Below are 17,655 nucleotides of genomic sequence, written 5' to 3'. Positions count from 1 at the left end.
AAGGAAAAATGTAAAATACTTTATAAAGCAATTATAGAGGGAAAAACTAATTCATGAATTTTTAGACTCATTTATGACAGAGTGCTATATTGTTGTAATATTATATATTGCACTGTAGTGCATTCAGCATCCAGGTGCTCACACTAAAAGGACAGATTACAAAGCGATTAAAAGCAAAACTTCAGATTTAAACTAGGAATGGATATTCTTTTAAACTACTTGTTGACTTTTTTCTCTCATCATTTTATGTCTAACTTTTAAACTATCCAGCTTGATGACATTTACATCTAAATGAATGTAATGATCGCACTGTCGTCATGTAAAGTACATTGTGTACACTCTAATTGGGCATGATTTCCAAGCAGCATTTCAAATCCAGGTGCCTCCACAGTGAAAAACTTATTTCCTCTCCTCTTTACAGAATGACCTCTCCACTTTTCTAGCTCAGCCAATCAGATCGACCAGATGACCTCAATATCCCGGTCCACCCAATCAGAACATCTAAATGTCTTGTTGGTGCAACGCGGTCTGCTGTGGAGGTGTCACTAAAAGTCCTGGTTGAGTGATTTTCCCAGGTCCTGTGCTACTTTGTCCTTCAATGACTCATTTGGAATCTGTGAATTGGGCGTTTTTCTTTTTTTTTTCTTTTTTTTTTTTTTTGGCTCCGTGGGAAACGTTTTTATGCACAGGACAACATTTGCATTTCTTACACTGTGCAGCTGTGTTTTGAGGCAAGATATGTAAAAGTTATAAATTCCAAGCTGATTTCAGAGAAGGGCAGGAATTAAACAATTAGAAGATGTCAGTTCAAACTGGAAAGGTCGTAAAGTACACACGAACAGAAAACATGTTGAAACAGTTTCCTTTGTGCTGTTCTGAAGCTGTTTCATAAGGATGACTTTTCACGGAGAGCCACAATGAATTATGGTGGCACTGGTGAAGGAACAATTTAATTGATGCATGAATATGCAATTATGCCTCAATCCCGGGCCTGAAATCAATCAAGTAGACAGTCAGTGGATATTCTGAACCTTGCCACCTGCACTCTTGTATTCTGTGTTCGTTTGAGAAGTTAGGATCCATTTCTCCTTCACTGCAGTTGTGAAACCTTGGGGTCTTTCTCCTGTGGTTCTATGGTTTACCTCCACACTGAGGCAACCACATGACATAGGTGGCATCTTTATCTTCTCAAACTGCTAATGCCTTGTGGTGCAAACGAAGCTAATTCACTTGTGCGTTTTATTAGCAGTAGCATATAGTTAAATTAACTGCAAATACTTTAATTTTGCAGCACTGCGATTCATTATGATGAGTTAAGAGTGACTAAGCGATTAACGCAAGACATCTGTTTTTGTAGTGATGTCATACAATCCTTTGTTATATTTGTGATTGATTTGATTCTAGGAGTAACATCTGCTATTCTCCAGCATCTCCTTGAGTCACTTCTAAAAAATGTCTCCTCTGTTAGAGTTTAAGGATGAGCTCTTCTGTAATTGTGATAATTCCACTCTTCTTGTCTTTCCCATTCTACAATGATGCAAAGTGACAAAATACTCGAGTACATTTTTGACTAGTTCCCTTTTAACCAAACACTTCCTAGCTCCACTCCGATATTTTAGAGACAAGCTTGACTGGGCAAACTAAAAGTTGTAGCGCATTAATAAAATATCTATTAAACATTACAAGAAGTTAAATTCACTGTAGAAAAGCTTATGTAAATTAATTGTGGTAAAGTGGTGCTTGCCTTAACTGCAGATGTACAAGCGAATGCATTATAAAAAAGTTAAATCCAGGTAGCTTTGATTCATGCATAATTTCATCAACAATAATTAAATAATGCAATGTAATTAAAAACGTAGCCGTTTTGGAGCCTTTCTACAGAACTTTTACTTAAAGACTGAGTGTAAAACTTTTGCAGAGTTCTGAAATCCTCGTTTTATTTTGGCATTGATTTTTCTTGACCTTTCTTCTCTCCACTGTTTCGACTTGTTACCTTTTTGGTTTCTTTTTCTTAAACTCTTTTTCCACTTGCACACAACCTTAGCGTTTTCATCTTAACTTTTAGTCTGTCTACAGCGCTCTAACTTTCTATAGACTGAGAGGATCTTGGATGAGGAAGTATGAGGTAGTTGGGGAGGCGTATACAAGAGTGCGAAGTCTGGGCAAAAGGCCCAGTGTTTGGCCACATTTGTAACCGACTCTACATGTGAAAGCCTTCGGGGCACATCAGGCAAAATTCCTAGTATTCAGGAGGAGAAAAAAAGGCCTCTGATTATTGCCGTATCTCAGCACTAAACACACGCTCACTCACACAAATACACACACACACACACACACGCACACACACTGTTCATAAGCCTTGATGATGTCAGCAGCTAAGCGGTATAACGGTTTTGCCTCTTGGAATGACAGCACCACTGATATCTGGCAGACCATCAGTTAGTCACGTCAGCGGTAACTGATGGAAGTTCTCCATTCAGGCCCAGGCTGTGTCCAGGTCCTTTGTCAGCTCAGACAGACAGAAAGACAGGCAGGCAACCTCTCCAACTACATTTAAACAACATACATTCATTAAAATACACCACAGAGGAATTATCTCTGAGAAAAGGTTAGAGGCTAAATGTGCAAATTTAACTGCTCCAAACTGCAGTTACTTTGCCATTGTAATGATGTGTTCAGGATTTTTTTATGCTAGCTGTTTGGAATAATTATCAGTCAATTTTTTTCCCCATTACAGTCATTGAATCTTATGGAAAAACTACATTGTCAGTGTAGCCAAAGACTGATACCGGGTATTCAAAGGGTGCAATAGAGCTTCATTGTTGTCTGAACACATCAGTGAACCAAGTCTTTGCACTACATGTATATACATTGATTCTTAATGGGTATACAGATGTTGTAATTTACTTTAAAATATACTACCCTTGTATTATGATTATTATAGTAAATGTAGCTTAAAATCTAAAATTCAGCATTTATAAGTTTATATTTTCACATTACTACTTTTGGTCTCTTCCAGTGATTGCAAGAAAAGGGAGACAGAATAGCAGCACTTATTCTTTTATATTTTTTTCCTTATTTTCTTTTTCTAAAATATTAGAAGAAAACAAAGATGAAAGCCACATAAAAAATACACAGCAATTAATCTATTATGATCTACTATGTATCAGTACATTTCTGTATCTATTTTTTTTTTTGAGGCAGCAGCATTGTGTTTGTGTCTGCATGTTTGAGTTTGTGTGTGAGTTCATTCAAAACAGATTTGACAGATACAACAAAACACCGACAAAAGATATATGTTTACAACTGTATTCGGATTTAAGGACTTTTTAAACCAATCAATAAATAATTTTGTCGTTTCCAGTTCAAAAAGTTCCTTGTTTGATATTTACATCATAAATTAAATAAGAAACTAAAGACTTTCAACTTATTTAAGATATGTTTGAAGCATTCAATACAACTCATAACAAATCAAAACAATTAAAAATTAAAGAAGACGATTAGGGCCACTGGGGAAAACAATGACAATATGACTTTTTTTCTCCAGGATTTCATTTTTTTTCCTCGGAATTCTGTCAGAATATTAGATTTTCTTTTTCTAGAGTTCTGAGGAAAAAAAAAAGAATTCTAAGAAAAAAGTCTGCAGAAAAAGTTTTCATAGAATTCTAAAAAACAAACAAAAAAACAAAAAACAGCTACAACCTGTGGCCTTAATCCACGGTTAATTTTACAACGCATGGAACAGAATTAAAAAACTTTTACTGCATATTTTACATATGCTAATAGGTCAGGTAAAAGTTAAGTGATGTAAAAACAGAAGAAATCATACTCTGATATGTAAGCATTAATAGCTAAAACTGCAAGTAAATATACAATGCCTATATTTAGAGAGCATGGGAAGATAAAAAAAAAAGAGTGAGTTTGGAAACATCTTTTCGCACACTAAATGAGGGCATTTCACATATTCCATAAACCAGTTTCAAGTTGACCTGGATATTTTGCACTTTTCCATATCAGAGGCATGTTTCTCTTTCTGTTTTTTCACTTCTTCTTCTTTTTTTTTTTTTTTAAATAATGTAATAATGGTGTGATCCAAACACCAAAACTAATTTAATGCCACCAGTGAAATATTCTACTTGGACAGAAAATAATGACACATACAAAAAACAGCTCACTGACAAATAAATACCAGGAAACACTGACATCTTACAATAGGGAGTCAATAGCCTTTTCCATGTTGCACTTCACGTGTCAGACAGTATGGTCTGTGCTCTGGAGTTTTCAGGTGAAATGGCTATGGAACAACACATTTTCTTACTGCCTTTGGAAATCATGTACAGGTCAGGTTAACAAACATGGCCAATGGTGCATGAGAGGTTTGGAATAGAAACACTGGATTGATGTTTAACCAGCTTTTGCAGGGAGGGAAAGTTACTTTACTGCCATTAAGACAACTCTGTTATATTATGTAATGGAGCAAACTTTCTCCATTTGTCAGGCAGTATGCAAAAAGTCAGTTCCTGAACAGCTTCTTAGAGTCTTGGGGAAAAAACTTCTCTAATGACAAAGAAAAGAGAAAGGCCTGACAAACACAAGTTGTGCTGAATGGATCACCAAGGGCAAGTCAGCCCCACACAGGTTCCTTGTATCCTTTTGTCAGTGTCTCAGCTTTTGTGTGGAGCACCTGGTTGCACATGCCTACAACCTCACTACGGATGGTAACGTCCTCTTTTAGACAGCTGGCTCAATCTTCACCAGATATCGTCAGCTTCCATTGGTTATGATAACTGAGGTGGTTTTATGTCCCTGTATTTGTTCAGCCTGCACTCTCACATGAGATGCCACATCATACTGCACTCCTCCACAGGCCAAGGTGGAGTAACTCCGCAAGCTCTCCGGATCATACAGATGCTCGAGGGAGTACCCAGTCAAGGCGTACGCCGCCTGCCTGTCCAGTGGCTGCCTCTCCTGTGCTGGATAGATCAGCGGACTTCCCTGGGGTTGTTGAGGGTGTGGGGACATATCTGTCTGCATGTAGTCTTTGGTGAGGGAGAGGCCTGATCTGGGGATTCCGTCAGAGCTGGGGCTGCTGAGACGAGACAAAGAAGCAGGACTCGTCGTGTTTTCATCATTTTCATTGGGGCCAAGAACTTTAATGCTGTCTCGGTGATGGAGGCGTTCAGTAAGGAGGTCGATGCTGGGGGCTCCGGGGCCACGGCATACCACGCTGGGCATAGTGAGCTGAGAGTGATGGGGTAGGGAGGAGGTGAAACAGGGACTGTGAGTTTTGGTGAGTCCCGAGACATCCAGTGGCATCTTGTGTTGCTGTAGACGGCTCTCCTCCTCTTTGATCATTTGCTGTGTGGCACGGATCAGGGTCTCCATCTTGCTGGGCTCTCGAGGGCTCGCTTGGAATTGGTCACCGTGGTAACGCTCACCTGAATCACTGGTGGACCCACCTCCGTCAGGTGAACTCACTACGCTGTCTTCGTCCCAGTGGCCCCGTCCTATAAATGCAAATCAGTGGTCAGAGTTGATAACAATAGAATAAATGAATATCACATTGTTAAAATGCTCATGTGGTTAATGGGCAAAATTCTGCCTTAAATGCATATATCATTATAGCATCATGGTCTGACTGGGTGTCTTGGCTGAAGCACAGTGGGTTTTTTTTTGCTGTTTGAGGATGTGAAATGTGAAATAACTTGGCTTTCGGTTGCGGGCAATTTTTGAACAGATGGTAGCAATCGGCACACTGGCAAGAGACGGTGTAAACAACTTAGCATGTCCCATAATAACATTTGGAAAACAGCTACCAGGAGAAGCTAGGCCAGAACTATTTTCAGAGACAGATGGTTGTGGTCTCAACCCTAACACCTCACCGTGAATGGCGCCATGGTAGGATGTTATTTCGTAGCCTTCGCTGTTGTCCACTGAGAATTTTGGCAACGAGAGAACGGAGCGTGTGGTGTCCCACCACATCTCTCTTCCCGACTGGGGGGTTCCCAGGAAGTAGCGGCCACTCTGGCATCGAACACGATCACAGGTGGTGGTGTGAGGGTGCGTTTGGGCATGGGCAAGATCCTCTTCTGATAGACCCAGGCCGTAGCACAGGGAGCCCGATTCTGGATACAATCTGTAGGCACAAGAAGCCTCCGTTGCTTCACTGGGATCCAACAGCTGAGGAGAGGCAGAGTCTGTCAGTGGGCTCCCTCCCCACTGACTGTCTTGGTCAGACTCTGAACGCTCTGGATTGAAAGCTGAAAATTGCTGGACAGAAACAAGAAAATCACAGTTCTGGGAGTTTTTGATTTGAATCCACAGCAAGCTTCCCTAATTGACTTAGCTCTAAAAAACAATTACCTGTGGGTAGGGTGACACTCTGGCTTTGGCCTTGGACTGGGTCAGACGTGACTTGGTGCTCTTTCTTTCTTCATTGTGACTGTCAGCGTAGGGAAAGGCTGGTTTGCTGGGGCTCATTTGATCCAAAGACAGCTGCATTCCTTTATACTCAGTGTCCCTTTTAAAACACATAAAATGCATGTTAGAGATAAACAAAATAGTTTAACTTAAACTTCCATTTTGTGATGCTTTTATAATCTTGCAAGATCATGCTCAGAATAACATATCTATAACAGCGAATTGCTATGAAATTCATGGGCTCCACAGGACTCTGCCAAGTAATCCTTTTACTTATTTATCACCATCAAGCGCCACCAAAACCAAATTCATCACCACTCACCATGAGGTTTTCTTTTTAGTGCTGACATCATGTTAGTACTATTACTGCGAGTATGCTGATGTTAGCATGTACACCCTCAGAGATCACCTCGGATCGCTAGCTTTCTTTTAACATGCATGCATCTTTGAACTTTGCTGTGGGTTCAAATTATTTTATGCACTATGAGCTGCAGGTTACTGAGGAGCTTCTTCACAGTGACCTACACAAACACACAGAACATTTTTGACCTAGTTTTACTTTCATTTTTTCAAGCTAGCTCATGTTTCTGTAGTTAATCCAGAATTCCCCAAACCTTTAGGCTATTTTCATCATATATACTTGGATCATGTTCTCTTTCTGACCATCTTGATTTTAGCATTGCACGAGAAGCATAATTACTAATTAGTCTAAAGCACACTCCTTGGCTAATGTTGAATATAGATAGATGGTCAGACTTAGATTGAGTCAGGCTTTATAAAAAAGGATTTAAGTACAACTTTAAGTGAATACAGTATATAAGGGAACTTTAAGATTATAAGCTCTCAGCTTCTGAGATTATTAACAAACACCCAGAAAAAACGCTAATCATTCTTTTTTCTTTTTTCTTTTTTAACCACAAACATTACGAGAATGTGGAAAGAATGCACCGAGAGTAAACACACACCAGAAACATATTTATACTTATAAGTCTTATCTATGCAATCAATTTCCTCTAAATGTACCCAGTTTTTTTAAATTTACTTTTGAATGTTGCAGATTTCAAACATGCAACTTGTGTGCCATCTTTGACATTTTAACCCACTGTACTGCGGCTGAACTCAATGCAATTGTCACCGTCGAGGGAGTGAAAAAGGCTCCTGTGTCAAGTGTTCAGCAAACATGAGCCTATTCTTAACTTATCACATCAACAGTATGTAATAGCAGCTGTCTGGCATTTTAAACCTTGTGGCCCATCCCTGACCCTGTACAGCCAGCCTCTTCAATATGACTCTAAATATGACCCATTCCTTATGTACAACACTGCAGGCGAAAGGCTATGTTTGGATAGCCAGTGCACAGTCTGAGTGTTATTTGCTCTTGCAGGTATAGTTATGGTAGCCAGTTGTGCATCCTATCTGTGCCCTGGCTGACTTATGTCTGAGCCAATAATGTTGGGCCTTTGTGCAAACTCAGCTGTGTTAGCCGAATTCCACCTCAGGGGTCAATGTCAGAGCACCTCACGTCTGAAATATGCCACCAGCCAACTTCCAAACATAATTTATTAATGGATTCTTGTTGGGCGGAAACGCTGCCATGCCAAGGCGATTGAATTGCTGTTTTTTTTTAAGTAGTTGTTTGTTTTTTTCCACTTTTGCCTCTTGGACTTTCAGATACTTCTGTGTTGGACTTGATTATTCACTTGGAAATTCTCTGTCATTTTAATGTAGTTACTTTGTTTTCGCCTTACTGCATTGAAGAAATCAATAGGTGGAGTGCAGCCATATGCATACATGCACGTACAGACTTGCGCAAACTCTCCATCACATGCACTTACACACACACACACACAGAAAAAAACGACATGTGGATCAACCAAACAAGGAAAATCCAACATGTGTTACAGCTATGAGATAGCTATTGATTCCTAGTTCACCGTTTGATCGATTTTGCTTTCCTTAGACTGCAGATCGATGGTGGCAGTAGAGGTTTTTGATGGGGTTGAACCCTGATGTTTGTCTTGCTGTCTCAAAGGGCCTTAGTGTGCTTTGTTCTCTCATAACACACAGCTGCCTGAGTCCTGCAACCTCTGTATTTGGTGGATTTGTACAGAGAGACTACGGAGGGATAAAGAGAAGGATTTCTCCAGGAGAAAAAGACCCATTGTATCACAGAGTGAGCCTCAAGTACAGATCATAAGAGTGCATGATATGATTATACAAGTAAAATATTCAGTGTTATTCCCACAGTGCCATCTCTATTAAAAGGGCATTATTATTTAGACCGGAGTAGTGCTGCAACCTTGTTTTACAATGACTGCGCAGCTACAGTATAATTGCAGCCATCAGCACAGATTATAGATTTAACTGTCTCAAAAAAGCATACTTTTAAAATTATTTTGAAATCAATTATGAAGTATCTGTTAAAACAAAAGTTTCCCTCTGATTTTAGGATGGAAATCGTTATTTACACTTACGTGAGGACATAGTTGACGCTGACGATACAGTGAGGCCTTGAGGATCGGCTATTGTGGACGATAGTGGCATAACTTTGGACCCAGACCCAGCCGCCGTGTTTGGCAAGGAACCGATAGTACTTAGTTGTGACTTGGCCTTTTACCAGCACTGCAGGAGATAAAAGAAACACACAGACAGCAGAGATTAACATGTTTAACAAGTTGCGCGTTTTCTTTTTTGTGTGTGTGCGTGCGTGTGGGAGACGTGTGATTGCCTGCACATGGTGGCTGCAGTAGGTTGCCTGAGCAGTTGCTGCATAACAAGAGAAGGTCAAGCTGCCTGTTGTAAAAGCATAAATGAACACACTTGTAACTCACAGAGGTGGTGTGCACAGCGGAGGTGGAAGATGTCACAGCTGTGGACATGATGGTACAGCGTTTTCTCAATGAGGTCCTGGGGCTCATAACCTGTCAGCTCAGCTACCCTGGGGAGAAATTCAGGAGTTAAAATAAGCAGCTAATTCAGGGATATTTCATTTTTCTGTGCTTCGGTTTTCACAGGCAATTTTAGCTCCAGGAGCTTCTTTTATAACTTGCTTCCCTTTCCTAATGAAAAATGCATAGACTTCACACAACGTTTGCCAAACACACAGTACAATTAAAATAGAAACAAACTCAAAAACACCTAAAGGGAAAAGAAAACAACAAATAGAACAAAGTCTTGATTAGTACCTGGAGTCCAGGAAGATGAGCTTCATGTCCAAGCTGGCTCTGAACATGAACATGTTACTGTGCAGTTTGATCTCAGTCACGGCACTGGGAGGCAGAGAGTGACCGACAGCCACCAAGCCCACATTCTGGTAGCATCCTTCAAAAGGTGACATGTCCAAACTGTACTGACGGATCTTCAGGTAGCCACTGCAGTGGATCACCTATCGTAAAGCATATACAAGATAATAGCTAAATCACAAATTACATTTAATAATGAAATTTCTTAACATTCCATTTCATAAGAACAGTAGTCAGCTTTATGATTTATGTGATGCATTTCGGAAGCAGGCAGGATAATAATAATAATAATAATAATAATAATAATAATAATAATGGATTGGATTTATATAGCGCTTTTCAAGGCACCCAAAGCGCTTTACAATGCCACTATTCATTCACTCTCACATTCACACACTGGTGGAGGCAGCTACGGTTGTAGCCACAGCTGCCCTGGGGCAGACTGACAGAAGCGAGGCTGCCATATCGCGGATAGTGTAATTTATATCAAAATACAATATAATCAAATGATAATAGAACTGTTGGAATAGCCTGACACAATTACATTAAACTGCATGAATAAGCTAAAACTTTTCGTGGTTAGAAAAAAAGGTATAAAGTAATTTTAATGTTGGTGACCATTTTTTCTTATTCGCTTCTTATATTTATTAATGTGAAATAATTTTTATAATACCATTATCGTTATTGTTAATAAAAAAAACAAAACAAGACACTCTTTATTTACTAGCGCTGCCTACCTTGTATCCACCACTGGTAAGCCCCGCGTTTCTTTTTGCCAGCACACATTTCATCCGCAAAAAGAAAGAGCGTTCCACTTCATATTCTGAAAGATGTCAAACACTTTGCTATTAAATTCTCGTATAATAATAACAACAATAATAATTGAAAAATAAAATAATAGGGTTTTACGGCGTTAAAATGTATCCTGCAAGGAAAAAACACAGGCACAGGCACAAGCTATTGCGTAAATTCCATCCGCGTATATTACGCGCGTTCATTGCATTTTTTTTAATCATATGCTAATAATGCTGACACTACACAGTGCAACACTATGATTAAATAGAAAATGCTAAATGACATAACATGTGCATATGTGGAGCCTGAAGGCGTCGTTCTGTACCTTGCACGAAATGTGTGTGATAGGGCTGATGTGGGGTGAGGACAGCTGTCATCTCATCGTGGTCGGCAGGATGGACATATTCATAAATACTGTTCCCAGTCAACTCTACCTGTTGAGAATAACTCAGGTAATTAACGGGTAAAAGCTTCCTGGTGGGTGAATTTTTTTTTTATCTGCGCATGGGTATCGCGTTCATTTTCAGACGATGCTTTATGAATAACAAATACAGAGGGAAAAAAACGTCTGAAAGGAAATATATATATATGTGTGTGTGTGTGTGTGTGTGTGTGTAATGATCACAGAAACGAACCTGAGACAGTCCTAAATGGACCGACGCTGTCTCTGAAATGTACATTATCTTCCCATCTGGGGCCACGACGAAGATGAATCCGTCCAACGTCTGCAAATAATAAACGACAGGCTGCCGTCACTTCTCCGTGTTAATTCACAAGCCCGGGTCGATCATGTTCTTTGGCTGCAGATCAGTACCTTTAATAATATTAATAACAGCCTAAATACCTGCAGTAAATGAGATCCCAGCTCTCGTCCAATGTTATCCAAGGATCTCGTTCGACTTGAGTGACCCCAAGCTTCACCCAGACCTGGGGAGAGAGCGAAATAACGGTGTTTGGCTGCTGCATGACTTTGAAATTAAATAGAAATATATATAGTATTTTTTTTAGTTGAGCTTAAATTATTCTTATTCTTATTCTTCGTTTAGCATAAAGGAAAAAGTAGGACACACACACACACACACACAGAAACCAAGACGCTAGGAGCTCCTATTTAAAGGGCCAATTTACAGTTAAAGCATTTATTCCTCTCCACAGTACTGAAAATTTGTCCCTTCCTGCATGCTGTACAGTCTCCCTGGAGGCACAAACCCACACGTGCAGAAGTGTTATTATTATTATTATTATTATTATTATTATTATTATTATTATTATTATTATTATTATTATTTTTGTTGTTGTTGTTGTTATTGTTGTTGATGATGATGATTTTTTTTTCCTCCCTAAAATGTGACAAAAAAATGTTCATTTGTGGATTTTTGCCTGGTATATCCCACGATAGCCTGGATGCTATCTTGTGCTACTCATCAAATTTATTCAGTTCCATCAGAAATTTCGTATTTTTATTATTATAAGTAAATTAGGTGTCCGTCTCTCCTGCTGTAAATGTGTAAATGAAAATGAAAATAGGTCTACGGTGTCGGTGGGACATGCAGACTAACATCAATCTACCAGATGAGGGGCTGCGTTAATTTTTTTTTTTACATATCTATCTATCTATCTATCTATCTATCTATCTATCTATCTATCTATCTATCTATCTATCTGTGTGTGTGTGTGTGTGTGTGTGTGTGTGTGTGTGTGTGTGTGTGTGTGTGTGTGTGTGTGTGTGTGTGTGTGTGTGTACATGTTCTTTCTTTCTTTTCATTTCATTTTTTAAGCTGCTTCCATCAAACAATGAAAAGATTAAAAAGAAAAACGCGAGCTGGGTATTTGGGAGACATTTTGCGTCCAGCATTTTGTCATCACACCGCAGAAGCTGGGTAAGATTATATGTGCTTTAGGTGATTATAAGCCTTGCAGGTGCTTTTTCTAATTGGCGACTCTTCCTCTCAGTCACGCAGACTAGTGGACCTGCAGAGACGTTGGCAGATCGTCTCATTTGGTTATACGGAATTAAAAAGCATCATAAAGCATCTGAACAGACTCCCTGACGACCCACGAGGAATTGTGGGAATATTCCTGTAACGTTTCTGTAGGACTTGAAGAGAACCTGTGTGTTCTAATTACAACCTACTTTCTAAATTATACTGAACACTAACTTTTATGTTTTTTTTTTTTGCACTAACCGACCAAGTGACAATCCTAAAAATATGCAGATTTTTAAAGTAGTCATGTTTATTTATTTTTTTCCTAAAATATAATAATATTAGGTTGTGTAGAAGTAATTCCAGTTTACTATTATTACTATTATATTACTATATTAGTAAAAATCTCCTGTCACTCCCCATGCGTTTCCCTTCATTCGTAAAATTCTGCAGATAAGTTGATCAAAGAAGAGATATAATTATTTTTAGTTAATGAAATAAAGTTAATGAAAAGATCGCAAAAACGTGTAGATGAAAAAAAATCCAACACAAATAAATAAATAAATAAACAAATAAATAAATAAATAAATAAGCAGTGGAGAGTGCACGTTGGCTAGGTGCTCACCCTGGGGGAAAACAATTCTCATCTTCAGGTAACTTGTTGTCAGTCTTATTATGGAGGCTTTGTCTAACTGGGATGTGATGGCCGACGGTAAAGGCAACATTTTAGCCAGTTCATAGAATTCACTGTTTTCCTTTTCCCTTCTAGTCCTTGCAGCCGTTTTGGATTTCTCCTTCATGTCGGCGCCTTTTCTTTATATCCTTAACTTGTCGGATGGTTCGCTCGTTCAAATCAGCAGTATGACCGACTCCTCCCGCTTTGCTTCGTTTTTCATTGTATACTTTTTTCAACTGCAAAAAAAAGTTTTTCTTGTTGTTGTTGTTGTTGTTTTGTTGTTGTTGTTGTTTTTTTGTATGACAAGATGAATCCAAAGGGTGGGAATATCCCTGTGATCTCCCAAATGAGTGATCTGAGTCTGCGATAATTCAACTGGTTGTAGTTAAACCTCCTCGGTGTAGCCACTGGCCTTCATCCATGACCTGCAAAACAAAGAATGAGTGTGAATAACTGTTGTTTTTCAGAGGAAGGCTTGCATTGCACATAGAGGTGACTCTGGAATAACAGAAAAAAAACCCCGTATACGTCAATCATCAGTCAAAGTCAGATTTATGTTTTTAACAGATCTAGAGCCAGGGCACGATGCCTTTGCCACAGTATCACAAACAAAAACAACAACCTCTGAAAAAAATGATATAAACAATACAGAAAAAAAGGTAATGCAATATGAACGCGACGCTATTACATTACGTGTACGTGGTTTAATTTTCTGAAAAGATGACAAGATTTTGGTAAACAGCTGCTCAACAGAGATATCTGTACTGACCGCAACTAGACCATAACATAAAAAAAAAAAATCTAACGGTAAGATGCAGTAAACTAATTTTGCACGTTGCATTTTCTGTTATTATTTTGGGAGTGAAAAAACAAGCCGTTATGCTGCTGATCCCTGAAGGAGTATCGAGGAAATGACATTTGACCCAACACAATTCCTGAAACGTGTGCAACTGCGTTGGCAGAGACAACTCGGTGCTCGATTTTTTTTCCTCGTTTACTTCTTTAAAGAAAGTTTAAAACATATTAAAAGGATCATTAGTTTTCAGATTTTCTTAGATGCATGTATTTGTAGTGTTCCTACCCGAGCAGAGATACGCTGTTGGGTATTTCCCTACATCTGAATCGATCCTGAGTCTCAAAGCAGCCTGCTGGGAATTTCACCTGTCCTGAACCGGGTTCACCAGTCCTCCCAGTTAAAATTGTTGTCAGCTCCTCCTGGATTTCCACCTGGAAAGGCGAACGGGCCGTGCGCTGCATACACCTCTCCAAATTATAGGGACACGCAACGAGTGGCATTCATGCCCAGCAAACCTCCTCTCCTCAACTATCTCAATGTCCCTCTCTGGAGCAGCTCGAAACCCGCCCATTGTTTTCTTGCTTCCTCGTGATTGGGTGGAAGCGTTACAAGTCATTACGCGATTGGACACTTACAGTGGGCGACGATTTAGGTATGCGTAGCACTTGGCCGTGCCCGAAGTGAGCTTAAATGTGATCCTGTTGTGTTTTTGTCATTAGCCTGCAGATCATGGATCAAGCTGAAATAAATAAATAAACCTGCATAAATAGCAGGGGAATGTTAACAGGTGAGAGGGTAATTAAAAGCTTTAAAGACTCTCACTCGGTGATGGAAAACAACAGAAAATAAAATAATCCTCCAGGAAGAACATGCATTATTTCCACAATTATGCTGCACAAATCACGAAACACCTTTCATTAGATGGTACAGAACAGAATGTATGGGGCAATTTGGGGGACAATGAAAATCGATACGGGTGTTAGTTTACTCAGAGGAACTGCAATTATTTCTTTTAGAAAATAATGGAGATATTCTTATTTTTTTCAATCCGGCTGCATTTGTTTTCATTCAGTGGTCAAATTTTTTGACAATGTGGATTTCGATTTGGGGGGGGGGGGGGGGGGGGGGGTGCAGCAGATAAATAAAGCTTTTAGGTTTTAGCAATACAGGGAGCCACGGCAGAAAACAATAAACAAACATCACGGTATTGCTGTTTGACAGAATCACTTCATGTTCTGCTTGTGCTCATCACGCTGTCTAATAAATAGACCCCACATTCTTACCATCGACCTTTTTTTTGTTTTAGCATCATATGAATGCTCTTGATATGTAATATATTCTTAGTTATATTTAAATCAACAGGCTAAATTATGCCCTCTCTCTTCAGGTTTTGTTTTTGACTAATTTCCCCCTAGCTGTCTGCTGGATTGTTTCCCCGCGGATGCAGATTTTTTTTAGTTCTCTGCTTTAAGAGGTATACTTGCAATATTAACACAGGCATCGGCTACAAAAAAATAAAAAATAAACAAAGTAGTCCGCATGTCCCTCGGTGTAGTCAGTCGTGTACTCTAGATTCTAAATTTTAAGTCTTTTGCATGAGTTCGAGTTTTTGCACATAAACCAGTGGACTGGATGTTAGTTATGATCTGTTAACCAGTTGTTTCGTGAGTTATTTCAGAGGCAAGATTATTATTATTTTTTTAAAAAAAGACAAAAAGACAGATACAAAACAGTTTACACCCGGCTGAGAGAGCGGTGCGACGCGTCCAGGGCTCGTGCAGTGGTTGGGTGTCCGTCAAACACGTTTATCTGAGGATTAATTTCCATGGTGTGAATCAGATGAAGACGCCGCGGCGCATGTAGTTTTTTAATTAGTTACCGGGCGCTCACATGGAGGAAGGAGAGATGGGGGTGTGAAAGGAAGGAGCGTGTGGATGGGGGGAGGTTGGTTAGAGCAGCGGGCTCGGTGTCGGGGGCGCGGACGCATGACGGTGAGCTCATTACGCACATAATTAGCCCTCAAATTGATGCTGCATCCTGCCGTAATTGGAGACTCTCCTGCTGCCTGGGAACAGATATATCTGTCTCCTTGCTTTTGTGCGTGGGGATGGGTGAGTGGGTGCTTGGAGGGTGACAACAGAGGATGGTGTTTCTATCTACCTGGCTTCTCCCGATCTCATTATCATCCCTACAAGGCCATACCTATTCTATTTCCCTCTCATTATGGCGCATCTCTTTAAACTAAACACCATTTCACTGCATCCTGTCCATCTTATAATAATAAAAATGAGGCGTTCCTTCAAAATACCCCCATCATTGGCTTTTCATTTTTTCCCCCCATTATTTGGATATCAAAGGACAGAGATCACCATGGTGTAATCTCTTCACACTTCCATGGAAATTATGTGAATTCCACAGTTGTCTAATTTGGTGTTTAAACACATTGTTACAAACTGAAAACATTCAAAAAATATTCTACAAATCAAACACAAGGCACCTCTCTGTATGCTCCTGTGCAGTGACAACCTGTCAGGGATTGGGAATTTCTCCGAGTGTATGAGTTCTGAGCGGCTGGTAGAAGATTTACCCAGCCTGGACATCCTGTTAATGCCCCACCACAGGCCATCACAACAGGGGATCTCGCTTTGCTGTCCTTCCAACCCCTCCTCACTGCCACCCAAGTCTCACTCGCCTTTCCATTTTTATTGTGATTTTACAAATCATTCTTCTCTGTGGGAAGCCAGGCCTTGAAGTTCTCCACTGCAGGAAAAAAAAAAACTGAGAGAGGGAGGGCAGGTTAGTGAAGGTTGTTTTGGAAAAAGGATTCCAGGAAAAGGTGGGAAGAAGGTGACTAGACAAGTGCTACCTGTCAGTGTTTCTCAGTGAGGGCTTTGGTGCTTCATTTCATGTAGTCAAATCTAATGACACTGAGAACAGTTTCACTTTCACGATTGGGATCAGTTTTTGAGTAGGGCATCATAAACTATTGTCAATGCAAAGCACTCTCTCACTCAGCTCTTGAGATACCTGTAGCCATGCAGGTATAGATTTACCATGCGATCCTCCACTATCTCTTCAATATAATCTACTTTATCACAACCGATCCTGACCCAAGTGACATCTATTGAGACAATTTATTAAAGTTTGCACAGATGCTTTTGGTATAGAAGCCTGTTTTTGTCAACCGACAAAAAAATGAATTCACATAGTAATTACTGACATGATATTTATTTATTATTATTTATAATATTAAAGCTTTTTATTGGATTACAAGTCAAAATTATGAAAACATAACTCATTACTTTGAGAAAAAAGTTCCAATATTTATACACAAATATTTATGACGAAGAAGGAAAGACTTTGTATTATGTGATACAGAGCTTCTTAGGTTAATAAGGTTTCATATGTATGATGTGATATAGTTTATATAAAGGTAGGTCCTGGGTTCAAATCCACCATCTGGCCAGGGCCATTCTGTGTTGTCTGCATGGATTATCAACAGATACTTCTTCCCACAGTGGAAAGACATGCAGTTTGTGGGGTTAGGTTATTCCAAATTGGCTGTAGGTGTGGTTATCTGCCCCCCTACCCCCTGAAAATACACTTTGGCATGCTCCTTAAAAGTCTTCAGATTTACATCAACATATCTTCTGAGAAAAACTTACTGGTCTGGATAATAGATGGATTTCACTGGGGACTTTTTTTTCTTCCTTTTAACAGCTTTCTGAAAATTGATTTTCAAATCAAGCGAGAAAATAACCTAAATCAAACCTGGAAGACAAACAGTTAGTAACCACCGGG

General features: G+C 39.5%; 1 protein-coding gene across 2 annotated transcripts; it reads right to left on the bottom strand.

Moving 5' to 3' along the window:
- Positions 1-3,044: 3,044 nt before the first annotated feature.
- LOC146652363 (single-minded homolog 1-like) lies at positions 3,045-14,369 on the bottom strand. 2 transcript variants are annotated; one of them, XM_085382750.1, is made up of 12 exons: positions 14,140-14,369; positions 13,008-13,483; positions 11,302-11,384; positions 11,093-11,182; positions 10,783-10,891; positions 10,400-10,485; positions 9,606-9,805; positions 9,252-9,358; positions 8,895-9,042; positions 6,364-6,520; positions 5,883-6,270; positions 3,045-5,507 (listed from the first exon to the last, which is right to left on the bottom strand). In XM_085382750.1, the coding sequence occupies exons 2-12, from the start codon at positions 13,180-13,182 to the stop codon at positions 4,765-4,767; spliced, it is 2,286 nt and encodes a 761-aa protein (XP_085238876.1). In that variant the 5' UTR covers positions 13,183-13,483; positions 14,140-14,369; the 3' UTR covers positions 3,045-4,764. The 2 variants fall into 2 exon arrangements, with proteins under 2 accessions (XP_085238876.1, XP_085238877.1); XM_085382751.1 differs by having other exon boundaries at positions 14,220-14,369.
- Between the last annotated feature and the right edge of the window lie 3,286 nt (positions 14,370-17,655).

Source organism: Rhamphochromis longiceps, linkage group LG15, assembly GCF_057381845.1.
Source record: "Rhamphochromis longiceps isolate RC_006_pf linkage group LG15, R_longiceps_female_GT1.1, whole genome shotgun sequence".
Lineage (NCBI taxonomy): Eukaryota > Metazoa > Chordata > Actinopteri > Cichliformes > Cichlidae > Rhamphochromis > Rhamphochromis longiceps.
Note: the sequence above shows the minus strand (reverse complement) of the source record. Positions and strands in the feature narration are given on the sequence as shown.